Raw genomic sequence first — 24,577 nt, 5'->3', positions numbered from 1 at the left:
AACGCCAAGGCCAGATTGCAGTACTATGAGAAGCTGGCCAAAGAGACTAGGAATCAAATCAGAGGTTCTATACTAGACACTTGGTCAAAAACATATACCGAACTGTCGGAGCGTTAAGCGAGAAACAATCTTGCCTATAGAGGGGCCGTGCTCCTTGATTACGACGTTATAGCCTACTAACCCAACAAAGATATTCAAGAGTGCTAGAAAAAGGCATCTAAGGAGTACTACGCTGTCAGCTTATAGATGTGTAGAGAGCGTTTATAGGGAACATTCACTAAGGATTCCACTATTAAAGTCCTCAACCAACGGGCTAACGTGATAGCTATAGACAAATGGAGGCACGAGTACTACGAGGGCCAAGATCTCGTTAATATGCGTCAAGCTCGAGATCAGATTCTTGACCTCTGTAACGAGTGGATCGTCGAATGGAAACACCAGCCAGCACTGATCTCCTCAACCACTCTTCTCGATCAACTCCACTCTCTGGATTCCCTGGTCGGTTAGTAGTAGACCTCCGCAATGGGCCGAGTTGGTCCAGGACCTTAGACCCATAAACCAACCAGCAGTGGGCTATGGGCCCTACCTTCAAAGATCAACTAAGCCTATGGCCCTTTGTTGGGGGCCTCATAGGCCCCCAACAAAGACCTTCTATGCATAAATCCCGTCTTGACGCTCATAAACCTACTGAATAATGCTATTTTTTACGCATGTTCTAGTCTGTAAGCTTACTTGGAAGATCTCGGCCCGCTAGCCCTAGTCTAGCCTAATACGGGGGTTCAATAGGTGATAGATTATCAATGTACAGATATATATATTTCATATAGATAGAAGTAGTTAGTTAGGTACATCTTCAATACGGGCTAAACTTTGAAAACTTCAAATGCCACTTTAATAATAATAAAGAATATAAGTATCATTAGCAGATTTATCTATGGTCAAGTCTACCAATTAATGGACTTAATTCCCATAAAGACTCGGTCAACTTGGGTCTTAGGCGGTAACTTAAATACTCAAAAATACTAGAAGAATCTGCATTACTTATGAATCTGCCAAGAATTGGCATTTTTGTATTGTTTGAGGCCCATTGGGCCCCCATAAAAGCCAAGTGGGCGTTTATCCTAGGCCCAAGGCCTATACGGTAAAGATGGAGAGCCCGGGGAGTAGAGTATGGATAGCTTAGCCAGAAGTTTTCATGAATATGATAAGATGTTCTTTTATGGCTATAACGAAATTACCAGAAACCTCAGGATCCTATTCGTTAACAGGAATTCCAGTCAAAGTGAGAGAATGCTGAACCTAGCTGTATTCGTATTCAGGGGGGATGTTTTTTACCATGGCGATACCATAATAAATGACACTTAGGCTGAAAATTACTGCCAAGATAGTCCCTACCTAATTGGTTAGCACTTAATAGTGTTTTACCATTCAGACATCAATACTACAAAATCACTACTAGCAATATGAACCAATATTAATTAAGTCAAAGGTAGCACACTTTAGTGCCCCGTATCCCACCTAGCACTTAGTTAGCTTTTGTTTGTTTGTAGAGAATCAATCCTTCTTCTTCTTCTTCTTTTAAGATCGCGTGTCCTTAAGTGAGGTGATAGATAGTAAGTATAAAATAGGAAGGAGCACGCGTAGGGAATGACAAAGCGAGGTTCTCCCTATTTCCGGTCAACTGGTACTATGATCCCAGAAGGCCCTTTCCTATGTAATTAGCACTAACTAATTATTGGTTTTAGTGCGTATGGACCTGGAGTTCGGGGAACACATCTCCACAGAGAAACTGTACGAACATTACGAAACTATCACAGGGAACCTAATTCATTCAAGAATATGCCGCAAACCTACAGCAGGTCATCTCTGACCTCAACTGGAGCATACTCTTGAATGAATTGGGTCCCCTGTTTGATGATTTCGTAGCGTTCGTACAGTCTCTGTGCCCGCGTCTCTAGGCACCTAGAGAGAACCTCGCTGTAAGGGAATTTAGGCTCTAGGCTAAATTCTCCGCCAAGGATACTGTTCGTGATAAACCAAGCATTAACCAAAAAGTCCACTTATTATAACCGAACAGGTTATCATAGCAGAGTTTCCACTATACATACCCGCATTTCTCCCATAAATGCGCCGGAGATCCGCCGGAGATCCACTTCTGTGGTTTGCATGGATTATCCATTACAACATACACTCGCTTTGTTATTCCCTACATACGCTCCTTCCTAGCTATCACCTCGCTTAAGGGCAGGCGATCTTAAAAGGAGGGATGAATTGTTACAATATGTCCTATCATAAGGTTATTTATAGATTGGTACCTTAGGCCTCTAGGATCTAGTAGGACTTTGTTACATAATAGTAGTTAGTCAGCACAGACCCGCTGCCCCTCCATAGGCAGCGTGGGCTTGCTACGAATAGGAACCATCTTGCCTTCCCCTGACTATCAGTGTAACAACTGGTAGCATGTCCTAGGTTCCATCCAGGACCCCAGTTTTCGTTTTTTTAGCAGTTTTTCGAATTTTTTCGCGCTGATCCGACGCGCAAGCGACGAAGACTGCTGCGTGGCACCCGCGCAGTAGTAAACTGGGCGTTGCGTGGTACCCGCGCAGCCCCACCATCACCCCGGAGCTCCGTAGCGAGACTCCATCTCTCTTCATCTCTCGACATCTCCCTTTATCTCCCGGCATCAAAGATCTCCCGGCATCAAAGATCGCTGCGTGGCACCCGCGCAGCGACGACTCGACGCCGCGTCTCGCTCTGAGCTGCGTGGCAGCCAAAGCGGTGAGAGAAAAGAATTTTTCTGCCCCCCGGTAGGACTCTCGGCGGCGGCAGCCCGATGACCCCACCGCCCCGATCGAACACCACCGAGCAGCAAGCCCGCGAGCTAAGGCTAGCGTTTCAGTTGCGACTTTATAGTGAAGACAAAGACAGACCACACCAACAGTACTTCACAGACGAAGTAGTCCAGCTGATAGACCAAGTTACGAACAACCAACCAAGACCCTTCTTACCCACATTTCCAGCAACTCCATTCCGCTTTCCGCCTGAGTGGCTTCTGGAAAGCAGCCAGCCAATCAAAAAAGCCATACGCGACCTGCTGCGACTTCACAGATACCTCCAACAGGAGCGGGCTACAGAGCGGCAACAGCCGGACACAGCCACCGCGGGACAACCCGCAACTCCCCAGCGGCCGCACCGCTCGCAAAGCCTTACGAGCACCGTGAGGCCAGCCGCGCCTCGGGCACACAAACGCGCCCGATCACAAACCTCCGTAGCGAAATACAGCCAGAGCCCATCCCCATCGCTCACTGAGTTTGGTCATAGCAGCATACCACCCGCTATGCCAACCGGACGAGACGGGGATACGGCACCGCCGCCCGGCACATTCCCAGACTCGGCCCCACGCCCTCACCCCCAGCCGAGCAGGGATGAACTATCCAGACAATTTATGCAAGCGATGGGAACAGTCCCGATGGGGCAACGCCAACAGCGCAGGCAAGATGACCGACATCAGGAGCCCCCAGCTGAGAGGCACACCAGGGCGCAGACCACCGAGACAGAAGCTTCGGAATCCGGATTCTCGCCGCAGCAGATGGCGACATTGATGGAGATGATGAGAACATTGCAGGCAGAAGCTGCCACACCAGGCCCTCCCGGACCTCAAGGCATCCCAGGCCGTAACGGGCTAGACGCGATGGCACCGCCAGTGGTAAACACGTCGTGGAAAACGGACGAAATCGGGTATTTCGCTCCGAACATCGAAAGCGAACTCCCAACACGTACGATCCGAGGAACAACCTATTATATGAACGTATACGCATTTCTCAACCAATTGCGAAGCTTAATCCCATTGAAAACGGAACCCGTAGTACGCGCCAATCTGCAATCACTTCTGCTAGATAGCGCGCAACGCTGGTACACAACAGACATCTCGGAGCTAGCAAGAATCGGTCTGCGTAGCGTAGACGTCAACCATCCCGAAGGCTGGTTTGCCGCCCTCGAACGTCGATTCAAGCCCCACGCTACGACAGCAACCATGCAACTGCAGAACGCGAGCTACTCCTGGAATGATGTTCGGAACGCTCGACCGGCATCAGCCTGGGCCCAGAACGTGCTGCGGATGGCCCAAGCCGCAGGTTTCAACGATACAACCCAACAGCTGCGCATGATCTGGGTGAAGATTGATCCCGCATTGCAACGGGACGTGCCTGAGCCAACTGAGACAACCACAGTAGACAGCTTCATGCAGCAGCTGGACCACCGGTACACACAATGGCACGGCATGAGCATCGCCAGAGAATCCTCCCGGAACCAACGCGGCTACCGACCAAGGCGAGGCCAGCAGCAACAGCCACAGTCACGCCAGCGATACACGACGTATCAGCGACCGCATCAACAGCTGCAACAGCCATACCAAGCTCAACCACAGCAGCAGCAGAGCTACCAAGCAGTCGCGGATCGCCGATCATGGGGGAACTCCCAGGATTATAGCAGGTACAACAGCCCACAGCAGACCGGCTACCGACGATTCAATCAACAGCTGCAGCAATCTGGCCCAGCACAACAACAACAACAGCGGTCATACAACTATAATCCACAAAGCAGAAACTTTACCCAGAGAACCCCTCGGCAGCCCTGGAACCGGCCCAACACTGCACAAAGAGGCACCGCCTACTTTGCAGAAGGTGACGAACACACCGCTGCATACGGACAAGAACCCGCAGCAGCACATGACACCTACGGAGCACCAATCCAAGACGTTGCCCCCGAAGCGGCACAGAACAATGGCTACCCAAACGACCACTTCGAAGCGTATCCCTACGAAGACATGGGCCCCGCTTACGATGAGTATGATGCAGACACATACGACGATCACGGCGGTTACGACGACGATCCGGGTATAGATGCATTCTTTGCCCAGCCTCCTTTTCGGAGGGCGGCCACTCGTTTGACGGGCGAGTGGGCTACCGCACCCCTTTCTAATTCAATCGTCCGTTGCCAGCAGTGCGGTGCAGAATTCGAATCCAGGAATAAGCTATTCCGACACCTGCCCGACTGTAGTGGCAAGGCAGCCACGGAGCCCGCTGCATTCCAAGCCACCGCCGGTGAGGGTAGTGAGCCTGAAGAACAAGAACCCAAGCCAATCATTGAATCCAACATCAAGACAAAAGAACCCCCAGGTGCAGCCTTCCGGCCATGGCGCTACGTCAGCGCTACCGCAGGAGTTGGCTCCCCCGAACGCAAAATTTCAATCTGCATCGACACAGGATGCGGCATCACACTAATCGACGCCTCGCTAGCCGACACTCTCGGCCTGCAGAAGCGACCGAACCCACCTATCTCCGTATCAGGACTAGGTTCGAAACATTCATCCACCAATTATATCAAACTACCCATCTTCTTCGAGGGCACAGAGAACACAGCCAAACTGAACATCGAAGCGCACCTAGTGGATAACCTCAGAGCCAACCTACTGATCGGCTCCGACGTGGCCGGACCAGAAGGTTTCAGAATCGACCTGGAAACAAAGCAAATCCGCATAGCATCCTGTATGGGAGTCACTTTCCCAGTCGCAATTCACGCGAAGCCGAACCATAAGCAACATAGGGACGTCTACAACGCAACGGCTGTCAGAATACCCCCGTACTCCAACTTCCGAATACCAATAGCCACCGAAGAACTGCCACAAGATCGGGAATATATCTTTCAAGGAAGCTACCCAAACATCAGTCTCTACTCCCACATAGTAGACGCCAACTTCGGCTGGGTACAAGGAGTCAACCATTCCAACAAATGGTATACGATCCCGAAGAAGGCCTGGATAGGTGACCTTACGGAGAGCGACGCGACACATGCATTCCAAGTCGCACCGGAGGTCGCGGAGCTTGCCCGATCAGAGCCAAACAACCCCGATCACGGGTCCGGAGCCACCTACGCGCAGAACGAGACGCGACTACCGAACGGAGTCACGATTTTCGGGAGTAACAAGACAGCCAACGACAAAGCAGTCGCAGCGCTAGCCGAAGTCTGTGACCAGTACAACGTCTGGGGAGCAGATGGCAATAGCGGACTAGTCGACATACCTTCAGATCGCTGGATGGAAATTCCGCTGCAGGAAGGATGGCAGGGTAAACTACCCAAGCCACGCACATACCCGCTCGGCGCGGCAGACCGCGCACTAGTCGACGAGCAATTCGACAAACTGCACGCGGAAGGAAAGATGTCATGGGCGGAACACCATACACCAACAGGCTTCCCCGTCTTCGTGGCATACCGGACAACCTGGAAGGATGGCGCTCCAGTACGGAAAGGAAGACCCGTCGTCGATATCCGCGGATTGAACAAGATCACGATCCCGGATATATACCCGGTACGCAGCCAAAGCGAAGTCATTCACATGTGTTCCGGGAAAAAGTTCATTACAGTTCTTGACGCGAAGAGTTTCTTCTACCAATGGCGGATCAAACCGCAACACCGCCAGCGAATGGCAGTGATCAGCCACCGCGGACAGGAGATTTTCAACGTTGCAATCATGGGTTATCGGAATTCTGTCGCATACGTTCAAAGACAAATGGACCTTATCCTCAAGGATTTCGCGGGATGGTGTAAGACATATATGGACGACATTGTCGTTGCATCACCGACATTGGAAGAGCATATCTCCCACCTCCACCAGCTATTCCGACGCCTAGAGAGCTACAATATCAAGCTCGAACCGAAAAAAGCATACATCGGCTTTCCAGAAGTCGCTCTACTCGGGCAGCGAGTAGATGCGCTAGGCATGTCGACACCGGAAGAGAAGCTCAAAGCGGTAGCAGACCTCCAATTCCCAGACACGCTGCAGAAACTCGAAACATACCTCGGAATGACAGGAGACCTCCGCCATATCATCCCATGGTACGCCCAGAAAGCACAACCACTACAGATACGGAAGACAGCGCTACTGCGTGGTAGCCCTCTAGCGGGGCGACCGCGGCAAGAATGGGCAAAGAGGACGCGATACGGCAATCCGACCGACGAAGAGCTTCAGTCCTTCCAAATCCTTCAGGACAACTTCCGAGCACGCTCATCGTCATCAGACGCCGATAGCAAACTGGCACATTGGGACGGTAGCAGACAAGCATACATCGACGTCGATGCATCACAACAGACAGGATTCGGGGTAGTTATCTACCACGCCAAGAAGGAGTATCAGGAAAAGGACCCATCCAAGCCACCACCGGCAGCAGCCACGGAACCCATCATGTTCCTGAGTAGGCTGCTAACACCAGCAGAAAAGAACTACTGGGCCACCGAACTGGAAGTGAGCTGTATCACATGGACGATTAAAAAAGTCCGACACCTGATAGAAACAGCGCACAAGCCGGTCATCTTCTACACTGATCACTCCGCAACAATCGCAGTCGCCACCTCGTTGAAAACCTCATCCACGGAACGATTGAACCTCCGTCTAGTGCGAGCATCGATGTATATGCAGCAATTCCCCATCAAGATCTTCCACAGACCAGGGAAGACAAATAGGATTGCAGACGCATTATCAAGACTGCCAAGCACCTCGCCGACGCCGGCGAAAGAGGACGACGACTTAGAGGCACTAACTGCGACAGCCGACCCTTACACATCATTCACCGACCCTTGTGCGGCGGCTGCCGACCCTCGCAGCATACCGCAAACGGATAGCCCTGACCGCGACCCAGCGACCTATGCGTTACAAACCACGGCGATCCAGCTCAGCGATGAATTCCAGACAAAGGTCAGAGAAGGCTATGAAAACGATCAACGTTGGAGAACGGTCATACAAGAACTCGCAACCAATGAAGAGGAATCAGATCCGATGGTGGCAAAGCTACCATACACCATGGAAGACGGTCTACTGTATTCGATACAGGAGGACGGCAGTCACTGGCTATGTATCCCGCGCACATTGCGGAAAGACATATTCCAGTTGGTCCATGATGACCAGGGCCATCAAGGCTTCGAGCGCTGCAGAGCAAAGATGGCAGGCCTGGTAATTTACCGCGGGATGTATGAGCTGAAGACATACATCAGGCACTGTCCCGCATGCCTCCGCAACAACGTAAGGAGACACCGACCATACGGCACACTGCAGCCAATCATCTCTCCACCGATACCCTGCCATACAATCTGTATCGATTTCATCACAGGGTTGCCGACATCCAAAGAAGGATTCGATGCGGTAGCCTCTCTGACCTGCAAATTCTCTAAGCGCCTAGGAGCGGTTCCCGGAAAATCGACATGGACAAGCAAGGAATGGGCCCTAGCAGTGCTAGCCTTCTTGCAAGCAGCAGACTGGGGTATCCCGACGGTGTGGATCAGCGACCGCGATCCTAAATTCACCAAAGGATTCTGGAAAGCTATGTTCACCGCATTGCGAGTCTCACTGTTCTACACTGCAGCCTATCACGCTCAAGCGGATGGCCAGAGCGAAAGAACGAACCAGACAGCAGAGATTTGGCTTCGCCACTACTGCGCTCTCCATCGCGCAGCAGACTGGCCGAACGGTCTACCAGGACTAATCGCAGCGATGAACAGCTCAGTATCAGCAGCTACGCACGAGACACCACACAAGCTTCTATTTGGCGTGAACCTCCGAATGCCATGGAACCTACTGCAGACAGCCCTGAGCGGACAGCAACAAGACACCTCAGCTCGCCAGGACGCTGCCGAATGCCTAAAGTACGCAGCCATCAAGATGAAGGAGTACTACGACCGCACCCACTTACCAAAACACTTCGTGGTAGGCGACAAAGTATTACTCCGGCTATGGAAAGGCTACAATATTCCCATCAATGACGCATACACCAAGAAGTTAGGACAACAGTACGCTGGGTGCTTCACAGTACTGGAACGCGTCGGACGGCTTGCATACCGGATCGACATTCCCGCAGCGTGGAAAATACATCCAGTGATCAGTGTCGAACACCTAGAACCGGCACCAAGCCCGGACCCATTCGACAGAGAAGCCGCAGCACCGGAAGCCACAAACGATGAACGCTTCCCAGACGACACCGACCGCCACGAAGTTGAACGCGTGCTTGATTCACGAACGCGCCGCGCGGGCAGATACAGAACTCCCCGCACAGACTACCTGATACAGTGGCGCGGTCAGTCAAGGGAGGAAGCTGAATGGGTCAAAGAGAGAGACGCAGTAGGGGCGGAGGAAGCAATCGAGGAATTCAATCGCCAGAGACAGTAAGGCAAACGCAGACATTGTTATGACAGCATCACCTAAACAGCATAACGTAAATCGACACACTCTCACTTTCTTCTCACTGCACGCTCACCGAGCCTGATTACCACATCCATTACTTCGCTATCCAACACCTCCCATTATTTTTCCATTCCTTCATCTCTCATCCCACTCCCATCAACCAACACCAATAACACCGACTGCCCACTCAACAACTCTCATCTACACTCGCATCCATACATCAACCTCACTCGCCAACATGGACACCTTGACAACGGAGGAGCAAAGACTAGCATTGGAGATCAGACCGCTACGGGAATGGTGCGACAGCGAATTCGCCCGGCAGCACGCGAGAGGCCAGCTAAACGTGACAAATCGATGGGTGGACGGTGACGGTGCCGGCGAAGAGTTCGAGCAGATCAAAGGGCAACGCGGCGGACACAGCGGCTGGAAGCTAATGTCGCTACCGCCACAGGACCAGCTTTTCGATAGATCAGGCCGCGTGCTCTGGGAACCGAAGTACGTACGCCTGACGGACGACGCTGCGATCGTATCGATCTGCATCCACGACAAGCAATATCGCGCAACCTTCCTACCATGGGACTTCGACTCGAAAGGGGAGATTCGGAAGATACGCGTGCCTATCGGACCAACGATCACGATCATGCAGAACGGCCTCAAAACCATACCTGTCTGGAAAGACTGGTACGCCTTCACCGGCGGCACGAACAATTGCGGATGGCTCCTAAGCAGCAACCCCGGGCCAGTCAATCGCTTTACAGCCGGCTTGATACTACCAGCGAAGGAGCCTACCGCATCAGCAAACATCACGCTCGACAGTTACGAACCTCAGGCCGGCAGCCTGCCGATCAACAAATGGACCGAGTACGCCCGCGACAACAAGATCTACTTCGAGGGGAATCAACGCGTCAGCTACCCAGTGCTCATCATCACCGAGAAAGGAGGAATGATTGGTACGCTGCAAGGACAGAAACACTTTCACCCCAAGATCTGTCAATCCGCGGACGAGGACAACCCCTACGAGATCTGTCTACGGAACCCCAACCAGACAGAAGAGGAATACGAAGCAGCTCTGCACAGCAACTGGACGGAAGAAATCACCCCCGAACGGACCGGCACACGGTTCAAATGGGAAGAGATCGCGAAACCGCACCCGTCTCGATACCGCAAGACGAAAGCATCGACAGCCGCAGCGACCCCGGCGAAGCGTCGCAAGACAAAGCCGATCACACTCACCGCTACCACTCCGACTGCCAGCTCGACCCCAGAGCCGGAAGACAGCAACGCGAACACGACACAGCCAGCAGGCAAAATCAAAGTGCAAACCAGGGACGCAGCTACAATGACGGACGACTCGGAACGGAGCATCGACATCACTACAATTCCCGCGCCCGAGGTTCACACCGAAACCCAGCAGAACCTCGCGACCTTACAATCCTTTTATAACCTCGCGAGGCTGGAAGCAGCTCAATCGTTCCCGGTACTGATGACCGCCGCTAGCCGTCTCGAAGCACTCGCAGCCAGTTGTGCAGCGAGCAAGAAAGCACTGCAGTTTCTACGCCTCGCAGGCCAGAATAGCATGACCGACACGGAGGCGACTACCCTACTCCAGCGTACGAAGCAGCAAATGCTGCCAACGTACATGAACGACACGCTGTCGAACATCGTAACCGAGGCGGACGCAGCACATATTAGGGACGCGATCCACTTCGCACAAAGCCTGCCCGCCTTCTCCGCAGCGGTGAGCAGCGAAGAACGCGACGACCTCCCAGTCGACATCTTCAGGCGCTTGCGTAACGAATGGGCAAAACTGTTACCAGCAAACAGCGACAGCGACCCAGAAACGACGCCCCGCTGACAACACACTCGCTGCTTCGCAAATACCTTACGCCGATGACTCTTTGCTGTAGCGACACGTTACGGACGATAGAGGGAAGGCCGGCTACATCTGATAATTCCCCTTGCTCTGCATCAATATTTGCTTGTTGCACCCCCAGTTTACATGATTTACTAGCTATTTGCCCACTTTTCTCGCATTTCCCTGCTGCGGCCGGGGCGGCCGAGCCTTTCGGCGGCGGCAGATGTTACATAATAGTAGTTAGTCAGCACAGACCCGCTGCCCCTCCATAGGCAGCGTGGGCTTGCTACGAATAGGAACCATCTTGCCTTCCCCTGACTATCAGTGTAACAGACTTTAGCCTTTAGGCGGTAGAACGCTAGGTCTCCCTCTCTTTTTATTAAGGAAGCCCTATAGAGGGAGAAAGCTTCCAAAATAACATATTCATCCTTTCCCCGCTCTCTATATCACATCCGGTTATATCCGGCTTTGCCGTATTTCCTAAGAGGAACTATATAACTAGTTAGCCATGAATTGAACTACCTAGAGGAAGCTTAGGGCTCCTCAAGAAATAGTCTTTAACTTAGAAACCCTGTTATACTCCCCTACCCTAACAAGTAACCGAAAAAACCTTTACACGCATTCACACAAGCATTCGCTGGGGTATATGCCCTTGTTAAAAGGGCCTGGTCATCAGCTCAGTTGTGATAGGGTTATACTATATCCCAATGTCTTCATATTATCTCGGTCTATACCCAATGCCTCAATTTAACTATGCAACGCCCCGGCCTGTGGAAGGTCGTTTGCTAGAAACCAACGCGCGTTCGTAGTTCCGACATATATATGATAAGAACGCTCGACTTTCCTCTTCTCTCCTCTTCTCTCCTCGGGTCTCAACCCGGTCAAAAACCTTGAGACCCAAAAGCGGCAGGCTGCAGCAAAAGCCAGGCAAGGGGCCAGTCCTACTGCCAGCTTTCCGCCGGCACCAGCCCCCCTCGGGCTCGTACCGTAGCGGCGTTGCATTTGTACCATCTGATGCACCGCCGGCGGTACCGCTCTTTGTGCATCTCCTCTCCGGTGAGGAGAAAGTGAAAAACAAATGAGAGAAGCAAGCATGATTTCGGCCGGCCATCGGATGCATCTGCACAAGCCACCTAATAGCCCGCGTTCGGAAAGCGGAAAAGACATATCAGGAACCAACCAAAAGCAAAAGCGGCTTCCAACATGTCGGATTCGCTAGGCATGACCTTCCTTGGTCGCGGACTAAAACGGGATACTACCATATCTCGCCCTTTGACAAGGACTCGAAGTATAAAGTTCGCCGGCCGCTACCGATACTCTTTGCCACCGATACTCTTTGCTGGTCTTTCCTTCTCTGAGGCTTTCGGACGGGGGGAAGGAATATCTTCACAGCGAGGGTCATGCTGGGTGTGTTCTTCCTACGCTATGAAATCTACAAGGGCTTGGTGAACCAGCCCACGCGTGATAAAAGGCAACCCAGCACTTGGAACTCCGGGCGAAAACCATGATGAACTTGTCCTGTTGAGCCCGATGCAACCCTGGAGGAACACACTCGATCATTCGAAGTTCAGAGACAGGAATGGTGGAGCAGGGAGCACCGAGAAACTACGGTACTTCCGAAGTCCAGCCCCCTGGCTCGATCATGCCTGGGGAGATGAACATACCCACAGAAGAAGAAGCACATCCAAGACTCGATACGAACCATTTACCACTTTCAACATCTACGGAATTCGAAAAGAAAAAACAAGAACAAAACAGCATTCGCCAGGTCCATGTTCTGACCGGTGTACCTTGGTATGCCGAGAAAACTACCTGGACAAAGACTGTGTGGACTTCCAGCAACCAGTAAACTACTGGCACCACTGTGGAAGGCGCAATTCGAAGCTGAAGACACAGAAGACCTAATGCACACCCTCTATGAGGATGATAACCACGACTTGTCATACCCAGACATGACAATTGACGCGTTGCGCGCGGGATCTTGGTATGGAAGTCCTGGAAAGCAAGAAACAGAGTCGTAATTCGACCGTCAAGCTGACGATCAATCTGGCAGCCTGAACCGAGCCCTTCCCCCCGATAACTACAGGACATTGTTCGACTATGCCGAGGGAAGAAGTCCGGATACCGAATTCTGGCAGTTATCATCAATGCTACATACATCCTTTCTCACGGGCCAAAACGTCTGCAGCTGCAGGGGCGTAGCAGCTATGACCTCAAGATTGTCATGGGCGGACATGACGAGGCCCGAAAGACGAGGCGCAAACCTACGATGATGAAGGCCAGAGCAACAACAATACCAATTATGAATGCGAATGAGGACAACAGCAATACAATAGCCCCTGGACAGGCTCACCATGCACGCATTGTCTCCTATCCAAGTGGACATGCGTGCCCTCCTGGAATGGCTGTCTCAAGGACATTCCAGGTGTTATTTTTTTTATGTAGATTTAATGAAAGATGTCTTGTTGAACCCCGAAACAGTAACCAAAACCATGATTATTATAGAAATGAGGGTATATACCGACGCCACATGAATCAAAGAACCCAAAGAGACAGAGACAAGAGACAAGGTACTAGTATGTAGAGTTTATATCACCAGGAAGAGAGAGACCTGGACATGACAATGCCAGAAGGCCCCAAGATCAAAAGAGAAGAAGAAGCAAAGCAAAATAGAATAGCACTGCCAACAACAGCCCATCCCTCACTGCCGCCTTCCCCTCCCCCTCTTCCCCTGTGTCCGACTCTCATCGACAGTCTCAACCTCATCCTCATCAGTGCCCTTCTTCAAGTCCTCCCCCTCAGCAAGTCCCCATTGCTCACGGTCATACCAGTCCTCGCCATCACTCATCTCGCCAACATGTCCCTCAGCCTTACACCACTCCAAAACATCGGCTTTCATGCGGCAAGATCTATTCAGCGAATCGAGCATGTGCTCAACCCCGCGCACCGTCTCCTCCTGCTTTTGGATATATGACCAGAGCAGGCGGCGGGTTTCCTCGGCTTCAGCGGCGGGGAGGCCGAAGTTGGGATCGGGGCGGATGTTGTCCGGAACTAGGAAGAGAGGATGCGGAGTTGGGAGTGGGAAGGCTGTGTCGGAGGAGAGTGGGGAGCCATTTTCAGTTTCGTTTGGGTTGACTGTGTTGGCTTGCGCGCGCGTTTTCATTCGCCGTGGCGGTTCTGGTGAGTCGCCGTCGTGCATCTCGAGGTCTTGTTCTGTGTCGTCATTGAGTTCGGTTGTATTGACGGGATCGGCTTCTCTCGTGTCCATATCTTGTTTCCCGTTGCGGGGTGGGTTTGTGCTTGCCCCGACTGCATCGCTGTTGTTGCTCTCCTGGGCGGGAGTCGAGGTGTTAGGGTGAGGTGGGAGGTCTTTGACGGTGGCATCGGTCTCTTCCGATTTAAGCTGCAGGCCGTTCTTGGTGGGTTCGCCCTGTGCTGGAACCTCTGCCATTTCCACGTCATTCTGCGTTGAACTGGGCTGGGCTTTTGTGCCGTTCTGTGCCAGCTGCGAGTCTTGTGGGGCTATTGATGCAGATACCTTTTGTGCCACATCCTGTGGGCCATTGAGGTCCCTAGCGGTGGATGGAGTACCAGCCCCACTTGCACTTTGACCGGCATATACGCTCGGATCATTACTAGCAAGCCTAGGGTCGAAGATCAAGTGGTCATTGGGCGTCTCGAGCGCACCGCACGGCATCCAACCGCTATCACCGAGGAATTGCCTATGCAAGTTCCTGGCGCGCCAGAGCAAAGCCCGTTCCTGGCGGAGCTTGTGTTCTACCGCCGCTGTCATCTTCTCCAGGGCTTCCGAAGTGTATGCTTGGGACATAGAAGGATGGGTGGGGAGTTCGGACGGATGCTTCAATGGACACAGAAGGGCTAGAAAAAAAAGAAAAGAAAAAGAAACAGGTCAGTCATGAAGCCACAGATAATACTCTAAAAGGGGGATAAAGAACCTACTTTCAAGCGCAATCCCAGAGAACGGGTTCTCTTCAGCGGCAACAGCATCAGCCTCGGAATCTTCATCATCCTCATCAAGCTCGTCTCCCTCTGAATCATAGCGAACAGGGTTCGGCTGAAGAATGTAGCGCGTATAACCAGCATGATCAACCCTCTAATTACCAGCCAAAAAGTCAGTTTTCATAAAATCCTGGTCCCAACTCATTGCCACAGCACCCAAGTGCCGAGATCGGCAAACAACGCACCTGCTTGTAGTAATCCTCGGCGTTGATGTAGCCCAATGCACCTTCGCTCACATACTTTGCATTCGCATGCATTTTATTTCCCCGGTTCGTCGGTGCCATGATCGGGTCGTCCGGGCCATTATCTAGTGAAGAAAGATGTCAGAAAACAATTCTACTTGAAAAGACAGACTGCTTGGCCAGTAACTTACCGTCACGCTCTCTGCGCAAGGCCCGCTTCATTCCAATGATAGTATCAGCGATCAACGCTGCTTGCGCCGCCATAGTTACGGTGTCAGCAACGAGGCTGTCGGGTTAGATAAGTTTGGTTGCGCGTTGGAGGGGGTCCTCGGGCAAATGAGGCGTGGGAACGGATTCCCGAGGAGGGGAAAGGTAAGAGGCTGTGTATTTCGATGCTGAGGCCTCAATTATATGTGTAGATATTACGGAGATCAAGGGAAGTGAGCTGGAATGTCTTTGAGTGACTGTGATGAAGCTCTCTGACGGCAAGACATGCGGAAGACCGACCGCCGCTAGCCTCATTAGGAAACCCGGGTTATGTGATAAGGGTTGAACACGTGACATACCATGTAGCAAGTGTGAAATTGGGGATGTTTATTCTATGTACAATATTTGCTTATTATGAGACAGTCGAATTCATCTACAGCATGTATCTCAGATCCTAGTCATATCATTCAATCGTCGGCATCAACCCATACCAGAACCCCCTTCTTGTCCGATTTCATATCTCCCGTTGGAAGGACACGAAGCGTTTTGTTGAAGTAGGTATCAATAACCACCAGCTGTGGCTGAATCCATAGGCCGCGCTTCGCCGCAAACAAATTAAAGTTCACTGTATGACGACTCAGCGGCACAAGCTGCACAACGGTAGTCTTCGGCCCGCTAAAGGCAAAGTGCTCGCTGGCTTCCATGACCAGATTGAAGGTGAGGAAGTGGGTGGAGGAGTTTTCTAGCACGTAATCCATATGGATCAACCCTGGCATATTGTTGGATGGGGTAGCCGATGCAAGGACTCGAGGCTCACCCATGGGGACGACGAATCGGGGAATATCGAGGACGGTGGTTGTAACCGGGTTGTCTGCGTCAGAGAAAGCTGCAGATTCAGAGGACTGCCGACGCCAATTGACCTCCAATGCGCAGGTGAGTGCCGTTGGCCGACGGTCTCCGAGAATGAGCTTCTGAATATCGAGGCAGAAGTTGGACTCGCGCAGTTCTTCTGGTGCGAGATGGGCCGTTTCTGGACTGACAAGCTCTTCCGAGTGAACCTCGCATATGGCTCCCCCGTTGGCTTCGAGAAGAATCAGGGAGATCTTGTCGATTACCAGCGGCTCCAATGCAAAGGAAACCACCTTGGAATTAAGGCACCACTTCTGGAACAGGCCTGCAGGACTTGGCGCAGAGCCATCCTCGAGTAGGTTATCGCTAACAGCGAAGAAATTGGGCCATGGCTGAGGGTGAATTGCAGGCAAGAATTCATAGTTTGCTTCAAACGGCCGAATAAATGTTAGGTCCACGGTGATGTTCTTTATAATCGGTGTCTGGATATCAGACACCAAATGGTACACAGCCGAAACTTCCAACGTGAAATCCGTAGCCTCCCGGGTATCCGCCAGCACGATTGTAAGTGTTTTGTTCGAAGAGCGCTCCAGAACACCCACAGCTCGTTTCAAGTAATGAGACAGCCCCTCAGTCGGGGTGCTGGCGCCTGATTCGAGGGGTTCAGAGTTGCCATCGCCGTCAAGCCACTGTAGTTGAGCTGTGGACTCGGTGCCGAAGAGTCTGATTTCAGCAGATACATCGGCAGCTTCGTCTTCTTCATTGTGTATACCAATCTGAAGCATCACCAGTTCATTGGTATAGTAGGTCTCCTTCAGGTTGGGAGTTGTGAGGCGAATCTTGGGAGGCTTAGGCATAACCTTGCATCTGCCGGTATCCCGATCCTTGCCCACTCTTCTGCGGGTCACGCCCTTTTGCGTCTGCTGCCACCAGAACGATTCACGCTGGTCTGGCTCGGTGATCGCATAGCCCAAATCAAATTGTTCTTCTTCGATCAGCATGGTGACTGAAGCAACCCTGGCTTCACCAGCTTCGCGAGGAATGCAGGTGAGGTTGAATATTTTGGTCTGGGAGGGCCCCAGAGTCAGATCTGCTATACCCACCAGTGCGGTCAGTCCACCGGCTGGGGATTGGACAACGGTATCAGGGTTGCTCGGCTCGCGGAGTGGAAGAGTTGCGATGCGACATGGCGTTGTGGTGTCAGCATCCTGATTCTGGTCAGATTGAACCTTTACTGGGCGAAGACATCCTTCGAAAACCAGTTTGACCTCTGAAAGCCGGATAGGGGCCGAGGATTTATGAGCACATGATGTAATGGAAAGTTGAGCCTGTAGAGGTTCCCCAACGTTGCCATCGGATTTCTCGAACACCAATGATGCGGTCACTTTGAAGACAGAGGTCAGTGCAATCTTTGCATTTCGGGCTTGCCAACTTACGACTTGTTAATACATCCTCTGCGCGAAGGATAAGAGAAGGTTTTGGCTTTTCTGAAGGTAAACTTTCAAGACTCCTGTGGATGTCATAATGCCACGCAGGTCTTGGTTTGAAATCTATCGGAATGAAGATTAACATTGAAGACAATACGCTCGGATAACGGGGATTAGCTCACTCTTGTTCAGCAGCTCCCAGTCCACTCGCAAGACTGTCTCACTGTCCTGCACCCTGAGAGCACATTCTCTGAGTGCCCATCCGAAATTCACCATCAGATGCCACCACCCTGAGCGGCGCCAGCTAAGAGTAGGCCACAGCGGCTGGAGAAGGTTATGCGCTTCGGACCATGAACGAATGCGCATATACTCCTCGGCCGCCTCAAGGCTCAAGCTCTCAACTTTCCTTGTTTGGTGGCGTTTTGCAAATTCCTCGATAGCAGCCTTCAGCGTGTTCAATATTAGACCAGAGTGGTCGAAGCCAGTTCGTCCTTCTTGGGGTGTTTCCACATGAGTATCGGGAACAAGATATGTGTCGTACAAGTAGGATTTGTTCGCAAGTTGTGAGGCGGGTGATTGACCGGGGGCCTTGCGGTCTTCCATGGGAATTTCATGGGCAAGCGCACGTCGGATCATTGTATGTTTCGCTGAGCGGTGCAGCCAGTAGCCCTCGTGGTGGAGATGTTCCCAGGGTCTGATTCTTTCCCCGGTTGGAATCGATTTCTCGGGTAAAGTATAGAGATCGCCAGGCTTTTCAGAAGAGATCTCGCTGGAAAGAGACGGAATTTCTGCTCGGCGGATAAGCTGTGCCATTACCATCGACCAGCGCGCCTCCCAGGCCTCCCATCCGTAGTGTTTACTGCCCTTTCCTCTGCGATTGACAATATCCTTTACACGGATTCTGTGGTCTACCCAAAACCGAGCTGCGGCGGTCGTCTGAGCCGTCCATAACAGACAGCGTATAATCCGAATGGCAAGGGCGTCGGCCAAGAGGCGCGCATCGTTAAATCGAGGATTCCAGCCCGCAATAATTTCGAATACTTCATGTCCAAATAGAGTATCATACGCACTCTCATAGTTCCGACAGGCTGCATCCATTTCTTGGCGAAACTCGGCAAGGATTCCCAGCTTGAATTCATACCGTACGTTCCAGCCTTGAGATGATAGGGTCTGAGAAGTTCCGGTCGTTGGCGGTGCAGTCGGAGGAGGGATACTGCCCCTGTTACGTTTGCGCCTGGCATGCTTGGACAGATCCCGATAGTATTCAACGACCGATGGTTGCAGTAGAGAGAAGAGTGATTTCACAAAGTCTTGCAGTTCCGAGGAAATCGCGTCTGGTGGGATCACAAATATCGACCTGGAGTCAAGGTTTGTTGCCCGCCGAATACCCGCAATGCGATCATCAATCTCGCCCTCGTATCCGCCTTCTTCTCCCTCTTCTGATATCAAAACGACCACAAATCGCGTCTTGTACCCGGAGGATTGCCATTCCTTTTTCAAGCTGTTGATCTCGATCTTGAGCTGATTGTCTCGTAGCGAGTTCATATTCGGGTCTAATGAGAATGGGAAGAAATTGATCACTGCTGCTGGAACCAGATCTTGGTGTTTGGTTACCCATAGAGGGGTGAGCAAGCCATCTGGGAAAGTTGGGGAACCCGGTGACAAAGGCGATATGGGCGAGTGGAGGACATAGTGTGCGCTCGATTCCGAGTGTTCATTGTCCTGGTCATCGCTGGGAGTAGTTGGTGGTGAGGGGATAGGGGGGGTCAGCTTTTCGTGGAGGGAGTCTGCATGACTGTGTCGGTGTTAGCAAGTAGTCCGCAGTACGATGTTGTGAAACCAACTCGATTGGAATCATAAGAGTATCAACATACGCGGCCAGAACTTTTGATGCGGTAACCAATATTTGCTATCGTAGTATTCCCGCTTACAGTCACTCTGGACTTCCATGGCATCTGAGAGCTATCTTCCTCTAGAATCATGTTCCGGAGCTCCTCCGCAACAGCCCCGCTCAGAGGTGGGAAATCTGAGAAGATATGAGTCCCCTTCTCTAGTAGCAGAGGATAGCTTGAGAATGTTTCAGTGTCATTTTCAGAATCTGCCTCCAGTCCTGAGAGTAGGATTAGAGGCAGATTGTGATTGATGTAGTCTTCGGGGTAGGCGTCCATTGCGGGCAATGGCTGTTTCGCAGCGCAGTCACCTCATGTCTAGAGGATAAGTGGAAACCTTGGGGTTTTAGGAGCAAGATATAAATAACTAGGCTGTTAACGAGAGTAAGGCCCAAATATCGTTTGGAGTTTCAATGATGTTTTGGGGTAAGATAACTAGGCAATGGTTGGGGGATACTGCCATCTGGCGATGATGGGCGGTCAACTATGTTTACATCGATCAGGTGGCCAGGGAGTACTCCGTAGTTAGTTGACCATTGATGGATTGTATTATTAGTATTTTGACATGTTTAGATTCAATGTTTTTTTAGATATCTGCATAAAATAGATATATGCAAATAAACTAATACAGTGTGGTAAATATCAGACGTTTAATTGGTGTCTAGCTTATGATTGGCAATTATCTGTCCGAATATATAGATCTGCTATATATATTTGTTTAGCCCTATTCTTCTATGTTTATACTATTTCACGTTCTATTTTATATTCACATTTATAGAACTTGAAACACATAACAAATTAATTGGATATCAGCTGGATATTTATTTCGTATTCTATATATTCTATAATATGAGTTTGATCAGCATCATCCTCGTATAGTCAGCCTATCGAGCCTATTAAACGCCTATTAAGGGGTTCTTCCAGAAGGAGAGTAATTTGGAATCCACGTGGAATCTCAAATACTTGGACCTTACGGTTGATAATAAAGAATCTTATAACTAGTTATATTATATTATTATATCTGTACTTCGTACTCTATCATATATTTCTTACTCCCCCTACATCCACCTAGTGTTATCGGCAAATTAAGATCCCCCCCAGTGGAGAAAAGGCGTGAACGCTAAGAGATCTCCAAAAAAAATAATAAGACTCCCTTTTCTTTCTTTTCACCCCCTCCGGTATAACCGGGATCCCTTCTTTTAATTTTCTTACATTCACTCACTTTCAATCTTCTTTTTTTTATTATTATCTCAACATCTCAAATATTGTAAGGGGGAAATTGTGTTTATGAACCAGAAACCCTTATCAAAACCATCTTTCGCATGCAGTAGATCATGCGTGTACCCATTTTTAACCTGCATCCGATCCTTGAAGTTTGTTAGTTCCAAGGGTGTAACCCTTAGACTATTGAACTATGTCGAATGAAAACCCCATCCAGGCAGAATCGGCCCTGCTTAGTCGTCGTCGCCGTCGTAAATCGCTGCCTTCACGCCATGGAACTGATCCCACCTCGCCTGAAGTCATTTCCTCCCTCATTTCCTCCCTTTCTACCATCTCCGTGCCTCTAAACTCGCACTTTGACACCGTTCCAAAGTTCGATACCGAATCAGATCCAGCATTACCGGAAGTACCACGCACAGCTCCAGTTCACTCCCTTCCTTCGTCCGAGCAACATGGGTTTGGAATGAGTTACGGTGCCTACAAGCCAGCGGTTGAGCCACCCGCGCTATCGGAAACCCCATTTTTACACCCCGACGATGCGGCATCGTCCCCTGTCATTCGCATGGCTAGGGCACCCCCGTCACCAAAGTCCCCTCGATCGCCGAGATTCAAACATTTCAGAACGACCGACTCATGCTCCACTCGCCCAGCCTCAAGGGAATCCTATACATCTGTGACGGCTGCCCCAGAGTCTTCCTCATTCGGAACGATCAGCACAGAGCCTGGCCCCCGCATGTCAACCCCGAGTATTGCTTCGAATAGTTCTGCAGGGCGGACAAAAAGCCTAAAGGGTCAATTTAGTCTATTGAAGAGGTCATCACGAGAATTCATGGGTGAAAAGGATCCACATGTCGAACGCCTGCGAAAAACTACCAGCTACAACGACAGTCTACGACATAACGTCCCGCGCAACCGAACAAGCTTGCGCTCATTACATTCAATGGCGGAACTTACAGAGGAGGCTCGTCCTGCGGATGTCAAGGAAGAGCCATACGAAGAGAAAGTCGCGAGTACTCCACCCACTAAAGATTATCAATCGTTACACGGTACTCCAGATGCTAGTAAACCCGGCGGAATTGGAAGCGGTAGAGTCATTCCAACTCGCGACTCCTCTCTGCGACATCGGCATAGCCAGTCGTCCAGCTCGAAAAAGCACCTGTCTGGTCGTCATAGTCGATACTCTTCCACGGCCAGCAAAGAGTTCAACACAGACAATGGCACACCGGGAACGAGCAATGACGCAGAACAGGTGACCCGCCGGATCCAAGAGTTAAAAGAACAGCAGCAGAAGATCAAGACCGAATTGGAAGTGGGAAACAGCCCTGAATCCCCGACTAAGAAGAGCCCCGTGAAGCAGGCAAAGGCTTCGAAGGTCTCGCGCGTTCTAGGCTATGAGGTCGATCAGGCTATGCAGAATGGATTAGCCCGCGATCGGCCATCTTTCAACGAGAGTGCTCCTTCTCCAAACGTGATGACAGGGAAAAGTCGCAGCGCGAACCGACTAGGAGCACCACTCGCATCGAAACCTACCCATCTACCACCGCAGTTGCCCAAGTCATCCACCGAAAACCTGGATTCTGAGAGAGCTAGATACAGGCAGTCCCTCGAGCCAATCAAACCAACTACCCATCGCCGCACTCCCTCCGGTCATCTGTCCCATGTGTCGAATGGACGTCCCTCATACAGCACTGAACGACCATCGAGTGCGGATTCAATTGATCTTGCTGTCGACGACTACATCTTTTCGCCGAGGCTGACCCAGAGAGTGATCCACCCAACCACTGGCCGCTCCATCGCATTCTCAGAAGTCGGTGATCCGAAGGGCCATGTCGTGCTTTGCTGTGTCGGCATGGGTCTCACTCGGTATCTGATGGCATTTTATGATGAGTTGGCTCGGACGCTCAATCTACGACTGGTGACATTGGACCGCCCTGGCATTGGCGAGAGTGGCCCGCACCAGGGAGACGAGCCGACCACCCCTCTCAGCTGGCCTGGTAAGCAAGACTACCCCGAGAGATTCTAACCCCGCGCTAATCAGTAACAGATGATGTTGCAATCGTTTGCAACCACCTCCGAGTGACCAAATTTTCCATTCTTGCCCATTCCGCCGGCGCAATCTACGCTCTTGCCACGGCTCTCCGAATCCCGCAGCACATTCGTGGCCGCATTCATCTCTTAGCTCCATGGATTCCCCCATCTCAGTTGTCTACTATCGGCTCCAAGAAGGATCCTGCGCCCACCAACGCGGTCCCTTACTCCCAAAAAATTCTCCGTGCTCTTCCCACGTCCCTTCTCAAAGTGGCCAATTCAAGCTTTATGAGTGCCACTAGTGCCAGCATCACCACCAGTCTACCCAAGTCCCCACGGCGGGCCAAGCGCAAGGCTACCGCTAAAGAGACTTCCAATGCGAATGCCATCCCTCCTGTGCCGCCTATACCTTTCGTTGAAAACAACCTACAAACCCAGCGAGTGGATATTGTACCGAATATCAAACCGTCCGCTTCGACCATCCCTTCGCACAGAAAAAGTGATACCACTCTCGCCTCTCGCGCAAAGTCCCCAGAAGACGAAGTCGAACGGCAGCATGACTATGATACCCGTCTCACCTACAGGATCTGGGAGCTGGCTACTACCAACGCCAAACCGGCGGTTGATTTGTTGGTCTGCCTCGAGCGTCGCCAAACGATTGGGTTCCGCTACGTGGACATCACACGATCAGTGGTGATCCATCATGGAAGCAAAGACCCCCGTGTTCCAGTGGAGAATGTCCAGTGGCTTGGCAAGACAATGCGCCGCTGCGAGGTCCGGATCCTTGAAGGGGAAGGCCACGGCCTCATGGCATCTGCTGGTGTCATGGGAAATGTCTTGACCGAGATTGCCAAGGAGTGGGAGGACTGGACGATCCTTGTCCAAGGCAAACGCCGAGCCACTGCCAGCCATGCTACACGGCCTGGTGTCCCGATTCAAACTTGATCCCCCCAGTCTCCCCCTTTATCTGATGTCTTCGACATCTACTACACCTTCAGCCCTGGTGGCGTATCTTCCACTAATTACCCTCACTCTCGTTTCCACACAGGCTTGGTCGCAGCTGGTCTGCGATCCTCACTATTCTGACCTACTCCCTTGAACTTCTATATCCTATCATTTATTCTTACCCTATTTCTTACCCATCCACATACACCTACTGGTGCGAGGTTCATGCCCTCTCTATGATTTACTGTCGACATGGGTTTTACCTTTGAACAAAAGAGCCCGTCTGATTTAGCATAATACCCAGTCATGCCATATTCTAATCAATATTGATAATTCAGTTTGATCTCCATAGTAAAAATTCAAATAAGAGTACGACATACTTCGTATAAAACAAGCATAATATGTACATCATAGCTCCGCCAAGCATCAGCGCTCAGACGGGGCAAACCCGCAAATCAGGGATAACATGCCCTTGGCCCCTTGACCCCACTTCTCCTGACCTGTTTGGGGCTTTTGATCTTTTAATTGTCAGGTTTGGAAGATTTTGGATCAGATGCGCAAGTGCCGAGTGCTCCCAATATCCTAAATTGTTAGATCTGCCGGGAACGGAGGAATTCTTGGCTTCTGGAAACACGTCACCTCGAACTTCACTTGAACATTTTGGAATCAACTTTTTTTTTTTTTTGATTCAAATCACAAGCCACACGGTTATAAGCACAATT

The 24,577-nt window shown here is 51.1% G+C and overlaps 6 protein-coding genes across 6 annotated transcripts; 4 read left to right on the top strand and 2 right to left on the bottom strand.

Annotated features, from left to right (window-relative positions):
• Positions 1–375: 375 nt before the first annotated feature.
• Positions 376–9,214, top strand: N7516_010704 (uncharacterized protein; the record flags this gene model as incomplete). The annotated part of the gene is made up of 3 exons (XM_057223422.1): positions 376–502; positions 2,543–2,778; positions 2,870–9,214. The coding sequence occupies 3 exons, from the start codon at positions 376–378 to the stop codon at positions 9,212–9,214; spliced, it is 6,708 nt and encodes a 2,235-aa protein (XP_057070643.1).
• Positions 9,215–9,467: 253 nt separating this feature from the next.
• On the top strand, positions 9,468–11,087 carry N7516_010703 (uncharacterized protein; the record flags this gene model as incomplete). Its single annotated transcript, XM_057223421.1, has 1 exon — positions 9,468–11,087. One exon carries the CDS (start codon positions 9,468–9,470, stop codon positions 11,085–11,087), a length of 1,620 nt encoding a protein of 539 aa, XP_057070642.1.
• A 1,579-nt stretch (positions 11,088–12,666) lies between these two features.
• N7516_010702 (uncharacterized protein) lies at positions 12,667–13,108 on the top strand (the record flags this gene model as incomplete). The annotated part of the gene is made up of 2 exons (XM_057223420.1): positions 12,667–12,881; positions 12,934–13,108. 2 exons carry the CDS (start codon positions 12,667–12,669, stop codon positions 13,106–13,108), a joined length of 390 nt encoding a protein of 129 aa, XP_057070641.1.
• A 680-nt stretch (positions 13,109–13,788) lies between these two features.
• Positions 13,789–15,553, bottom strand: N7516_010701 (RXT2 domain-containing protein; the record flags this gene model as incomplete). Its single annotated transcript, XM_057223419.1, has 4 exons — positions 13,789–14,966; positions 15,048–15,201; positions 15,293–15,414; positions 15,481–15,553. 4 exons carry the CDS (start codon positions 15,551–15,553, stop codon positions 13,789–13,791), a joined length of 1,527 nt encoding a protein of 508 aa, XP_057070640.1.
• Positions 15,554–15,963: 410 nt separating this feature from the next.
• N7516_010700 (uncharacterized protein) lies at positions 15,964–19,940 on the bottom strand (the record flags this gene model as incomplete). Its single annotated transcript, XM_057223418.1, is given in 4 exon segments — positions 15,964–17,768; positions 17,782–17,895; positions 17,955–19,542; positions 19,647–19,940. The coding sequence occupies 4 exon segments, from the start codon at positions 19,938–19,940 to the stop codon at positions 15,964–15,966; spliced, it is 3,801 nt and encodes a 1,266-aa protein (XP_057070639.1).
• A 1,135-nt stretch (positions 19,941–21,075) lies between these two features.
• Positions 21,076–23,855, top strand: N7516_010699 (alpha/beta fold hydrolase; the record flags this gene model as incomplete). Its single annotated transcript, XM_057223417.1, has 2 exons — positions 21,076–22,876; positions 22,921–23,855. 2 exons carry the CDS (start codon positions 21,076–21,078, stop codon positions 23,853–23,855), a joined length of 2,736 nt encoding a protein of 911 aa, XP_057070638.1.
• Between the last annotated feature and the right edge of the window lie 722 nt (positions 23,856–24,577).

This window comes from Penicillium verrucosum, assembly GCF_028828655.1.
Source record: "Penicillium verrucosum strain IBT 35672 chromosome Unknown utg000004l_segment0_segment0, whole genome shotgun sequence".
In the NCBI taxonomy this organism is placed as follows: Eukaryota; Fungi; Ascomycota; class Eurotiomycetes; order Eurotiales; family Aspergillaceae; genus Penicillium; species Penicillium verrucosum.
The sequence above is the reverse complement of the archived record's forward strand: the minus strand, read 5'-3'. Positions and strand labels throughout refer to the sequence as shown.